This window comes from Paramisgurnus dabryanus, chromosome 19 (genome assembly GCF_030506205.2).
Source record: "Paramisgurnus dabryanus chromosome 19, PD_genome_1.1, whole genome shotgun sequence".
Lineage (NCBI taxonomy): Eukaryota > Metazoa > Chordata > Actinopteri > Cypriniformes > Cobitidae > Paramisgurnus > Paramisgurnus dabryanus.
Genome location: NC_133355.1, coordinates 6373275 through 6379274, shown reverse-complemented (window position 1 = coordinate 6379274; position 6000 = coordinate 6373275). Strand labels below are relative to the sequence as shown.

The following is a 6000-nucleotide window of genomic DNA, read 5'->3' as shown; positions in this document are numbered from 1 at the left end:
TCGATCAGCGGCCCACCGCGATCATCAGAGTCATCATAATGAAGAGTAATCAAGCGATCAATACGCAGGATAGCTCGCCTTATATGGGATTAGTAAAAAGAGGGAGGGGAGGAAAGTGGGGGAGGTATGGATAGATGCAGAGAGGAGGGGGAAAGAGAGAGGAGGCGGGGGTGTATAGCGGCTGCTCCTCTCGTTTCAGTGTTGCTTTCGTACCGGGAGGCGGACAGAGCTCGCGAGCTACCGGGTTTCCCAGATAACGGGACTATCGTGACGGACGCGCACACACACACAGACGGATGGTGGTGGGACAGAGCTAACGGGCTGAAATAGTCTCAACGGGTACCGTGTTGTTTTCTTTCGTTCAGTTTTAACATTCCGGATTGTTTATTTATTTATCTATCCATCGATTTATTGCGTTTTAATTAGCGGCTAGTGAGTATACGCGAAGGGGGAGGGGCGTATTCAGCCGCTTCGTAGCTTTACGCTTACGTGATTATTTCTAATATATTAAACGATTATATTATGTGTTTTATAAAAATGCTGCTTGATATGCATGCACTGTGCGTGAGATAAACCACACAGTAGGACAGCTACAAACCAAATATTTTTGTTAAACACTTGTAAACTGTTTTAAAGCAAACCCTGCCAGCATCCACGAGTCGAAAAGGATAGTTTTTCACTGATGTGAACTGGATTTTGACTCTCGATTTGCTTGTAAAGAAAAACCAAAGTGGACAAGAACGTAGCGCGCGCAAGGCCATTGTGACGTTTACCGTCCGCACACCTGGTCTGGCGCGGGATACGCAAAACGCGACGAGCCTCTGTTATTACGGAAAAAGTCAGCTTTGAATTAAAACCAGGCAGTTTATTTTGTCTGCCCAGGTCCATATATCTTAGCACCGCTACTTTTATCCTATTGTGCAGGTCAGTTTAGCGCATTTATTAGTAGAGCAATTGTTAAAACCAACAAACATTTATACCAACAAACCTGACTATCCGTCTGTGTGTCGGTCCGAGCTAGAGCATCCCTAAAAAAGGCGTGATGACAGAAAGGCACATTACCAAAAATGTAAAGAAAGCTTAAGCCATTCTCTTTATATATAGTAAATTAACCAAAATACACATCGTTACCAAAAAAAAGAAAACACTCAACCAAAATAGTCTACGTGACAAAAGAAACCAAAGAAGAAGACAAACAGACTGAAGACAAGTGCCAAATCAACGAAACCATAGAAGAAAATCCCAGACGACAGCGGATCATGTTTGTTCCCTTGCCGGTGCCGTTAGTGTTTCAGAGAACCGCTCCTGACTTTGGCGCCTGGCGACTCAAGTCTCCTCTACCGCTGCGCTCCGGTAACTCCGGTAAGAGACCTCACTTGGTTCATGTCGCTAACAGCTTTTCTTCTTTCTGATCAGTGAAAAGAAAAAAAAATCTGCGGAGCCATAGCACCTGTTCAGCCATAGCCAACATGTGCACACTCAGTGCAATCCATTAAATATTTTTAGGTTTGTTAATATCGTTATTTTCCTGTTTTAAATGTGCCACTTGATGAGTGCATATAGTGTTGAAGGCTGAGTTGAGTTGAAAGATGTCTGGCCATAATTGCCTTGTTTAAATGGTTCGTCTCGGCCTCTTTCGGCTTTTCATCCTTCTGTCTTCCCGTATCTGCTTCTCCATCTGCCGTCTCTCTTCTCGCAGCCGGTCCAGGGAATATTCATGCTAATTTATCGATTCCGCCGAGATCGATACACGCAGACCGCGGGAATAAAGCACCGAGAGAGAGTGCGAATTTACCAAGTTTAAGAATGATGACTGTGAATGTCACTTTATTTCCCATCGTGTTTTAAAATCCAATTTTAAGTGCTTTTGCATTAGGGTTGAATTACTTAATTAACTACATTTCATTTAAAATTACAGTCATCACAAGTCCCGACTATGACTTATGAAATACTTTAAAATTGCATCGATATTTTTTTCACTTTAATAAGGTAAAAAGTGTTTTATAAAGACTTTACTATACAGTGTTCATGTTGTAGGCATACTGAGTAATACATAAAAAAATCAGCTTTCTTAATTTATATTAGTTTGTTATATGTGCTGCTTATAATTTTAAATGTTTTTTTTTGTTATAATTATTAATATTATAATAACAGGTTACGCGTAATGAAGCCACTGTAATATGAAGTTTTACAAATAGTTTATTGTAATTTCCTATTGTTAGCCTTGAAGTAAAAGATCAAAAATGCTTTAACAAAACTAATACTATTTTTTAGTATTTTTACTTTTATAAGGAGTGCTCCTAAAGTGCTGCATTAGTGAAGGGGGCAGGGGCGCGCAATGTGTGCGCGCAGCGTCTGGCCTTCAGCGAAGCGGAAATTTTCTACCGGCAGATGGATTAAATGTATGCGGAACTTACACAAAATCTGTCATTTTAAACATGTCAAACACTCAACTGCTGAATAAATAAGACAAGTACAAATAATACTTTGGGTTGCCGAACTCCTGAATAAAACAAGCAATTAAAAAGTATGCAACATACTTTAAGAACTGAGACCATAGAGACTTTAATTATCTACTGGCGCCTAAACGAGCAAAGGGCCAGACGTTAAACTTTCACAATATAATAGGCCCACATGGTGATCCTCTTTCATAAAATGCAGGTAGTGTTAAAATTGGATTGGGCTGCTTGTTTGAAACTGCTTGGGATTTGTCTTTAAGGTCAGAAGGTCTTCTGAATCGAAGGGGAAAGAGAAATAAGGATATTTTTTAGATTCCTGGTGTTAAATGATAAAGACAGATCAGGTTACTTGGTTCACAAAAGATAAACATTATAGTGAGTATTGTTCATTTCGCAGCATCTTGTTTTTGAACATGGGCTAATGGTGTTTTCATGTTTGTACTGCAGACGCATCATTGATCATGTGTGTTTTTGTGTTTACTGTTTGCATCACGCTTGTGTGTTTGTTTTGTCTGCTGTGTTTGCGATGATTAGCCTCTTTAATGTCTGGAGATCAAATGGCAACCTCTTTCCATGTTTTATAAAGTCAAATTGTTGTTGTTTAAAATAATTTTAATAAGCTGTTCTCGTGTGTAGGCTGCAGAAAAGCAGGTGTGCTGCTGTAAATGTACTTGGATTAAACCTTTCAGCATTGTGATTATATAGCAAGCCTCAAAATGGACACCATGTGTCAGAGCTGACATTAAATGCTGCAGAGGTCAGATTGGCAAGGAGAACAGCCAATAAGAGTCGCTATATTTTCTTGGTAAGGAAAGGCACATTTATGTCTAGTCTTAAAGATGATGGACACTATGAAGGGCATCAGTATAAGTTTTTATTGTTTTCCGCCCTCTTAATGACAATATATCGGCATAGAACAGCTCAATTTTTTTTACTCAATGTGAAATAGAATACTTTAAAATACCTCGTCAGGAAAATTTTTATGATTGTCTGCACACTATAGTATATAATGGAGAAGTGTGTGCTTGAGGTGTTAAGAAATATACACTGTAAAAAATTACAATATTACTGGGTATTACTGACAACTAGCTGCCTGTAACTTACTGTAGATTGTACATTTATGTTATTTACTGGCCACAGTTTGTTCAAAGTTAAATGAACATGAAACATTTTCCGTCTTTATCTTCTACAGTAAGTTACTGGCAACCAGCTGCATAATTACAGCTAATTTTTTTACAGTGTAATTTTCAAGAAAATCGTCATATGTTATATTTAGATATGCATAATTTTTGATCCATAGGAGTCATATATTAGAGCAAATTAAATACTAAAGACATCACCTGCCCTTAAGACTTGCATATAATTGTAATGCAAATATTTGGTGACATTGCGTAAAAAAAAATACTTTTTTGTTAAACGTTGTTTTGTTAGGTTCTGTAAATCTTCTGTTGGATGTAGATAAACCAACATGAAAACTTTGGAGATGTTTTCAAACATTTCAGATGTTATTTAAAATCTGTGGTAGCTTTTTTTGTAAATACATAAAGTTTTAAAAGAATTCAGTTTTAAGGGAATAAAATCAATAAAAAAGAAAATATGAAATTCATCAAAACATTTTCCAATCAAATTATGGTGCTATCTAAATTAGAAAGTATAAAACTGAAGGAGTTAGCTTGTCGTCTCAGCTTTTATACCCCACTTTATGTGTTATCATTAGCTTTATCTGTATTTATTTTCATAAAAACATCTAATGTAGCTAAAGGGAATCTGATCAGGCCAATTCGGATGTATTTGTAAGATATTGTTTTCAGGAACGCTCCTATTAGGTCTAGTAGTTCATCAAAAAGTTTTTATTTCTCCCTCTGTGCTGCAGATTGCTTTTATGAAATAATAAGTTTTTGTATTTCTTACACAACAACTATTTCCACGGCCCATTCAGTCCAACCGCAAACTAGTTTTACTTTGCGACCAAAAACAGGTATAAAATGCTGATGTTACAGGAACATTAAGGTGTCTGCTATGGGACTGGCTGAGGTCAAAGGTCAAATTTGATCGGGTCACTCGATAGTTCGTTGCATCCTACGTCGATCTGCGGATGTTAAACCGTTTCAAATTTACAGTTTGATGCTCCGCAAAGTGTTTTAACCTCAAACAGGTATCGATTAAGGAAGATCAGCCCGGCCGTCCACAGCCTGTGTGTGTGTGCACGCATGTGTGTGCGTGCGTATAGATCGGATTTGAGCGAGAACGCCGGTGAGTCCCAGTGCTAACGTGATTGCGAATGACAAAATGTCCACCCGGGTTTGTTAGGGACATAATGGGGAATCAATAGACACAACAGAGATGTCAATACAACATGCTTTATTGCATTAAACCACCTCTCTGTTCCGCATCCTGACACCTAGCCTTTCCCTCCATGCCTGCGCTCATCTACCAATTCGCCGCTTTTTTTGGATGTTGCATTTACAGGAAACCGACATTATATGAAGTAATGCCCTTATCGCAGTATATTACATGTGCATTAAAACAAGCACACATACGTGCCGGTTCCCTGCTGAGAGGCCACCTTTCCGATCGACGCTGTCTCCATCCCCACCCATCCATCGCTCTATCCCTTTTGAGTATCCATGGAGACATTCATAGGCCATTAAGCAGATGGTAATAAAGGGATGTAGGTAAACACTCTCTCCCCTGTGCGGGCATCACCTCTGCGATAGAGACCACCATCAAGACTACTGCCGACTAAATGGACCTCATTCGGGCTCCAATACCCCATATCTGACAGGGCCAAGTGGTTTTGCCGCGCTATAGTGTGTGTTTGCATTACCTGGTGGTGTGTAGGTGAGGACGTTTGCGCAATAATCGCTGGAGGGACAGCGCGCGTCGCACGATTTCTGATAGCTCTTAACGCACTGAGCACTATTACGCTTCGGCCGTCTGAAATGGAATCTAGTGGTCATATTGTGACAGCAGAATCTCTCTCTTTCCCTCTCTACGGACCTTTATCAGACTCATAAACCAAATAACACATTTTCTCTGGTCAATTGTGCTCCGTCTCGGTTTCTATTGGACAACCAGGTCATGCTAGATCAGAAACATATTGTATGTAATCACATGAGCCTCAATTTTAGACGCTGTAAAGTGTCAATGCGAGTATGCGTTGCATTGTCAGCCCTATCACGCACGTTTTTGTACACTGCCTTTTTCTATGATCTGTTTGTTTTATCTTTAAAGTCAACCTCGGTCATGACAGAGCAACAGTTGTATTTTATACCAGGGTTATCTTGGTTTCCCTATGAGCGTATCATCCTTTTCGCATTTTATTTCCTTTTTAAATGTCTCTCAATCTTTTTTCTCTCTCTCTGTGTGTTAGCATTTTGTGAAAAAAGCTGTAAGGTTTCTCATCCAGCCTTTTAATTAAGCTAAGAAATCAAATTTATCCCAGCAAACTCCCATCATCCAACTATCTAAACCTCCTAAGACCCAAGCTTTGGTTGCTTTTTGTAAGATTTCTACCAGCTTTTTTGGGGTTAGGAAGAAC

General features: G+C 39.2%; 1 protein-coding gene across 3 annotated transcripts in view; it reads left to right on the top strand.

The window, feature by feature from the left end:
• The first annotated feature begins 219 nt into the window (after nt 1-219).
• The window catches only part of pou2f2a (POU class 2 homeobox 2a), a 56148-nt gene continuing 50367 nt past the window's right edge, over nt 220-6000 (top strand). For all 3 annotated transcript variants that reach the window (XM_073812722.1, XM_065286494.1, XM_065286487.1), the window contains exon 1: nt 220-1362. In XM_073812722.1, coding sequence (XP_073668823.1) covers nt 1260-1362 — 103 coding nt within the window. In that variant the 5' untranslated portion in view covers nt 220-1259. The remainder of the gene's footprint in view (nt 1363-6000) is intronic.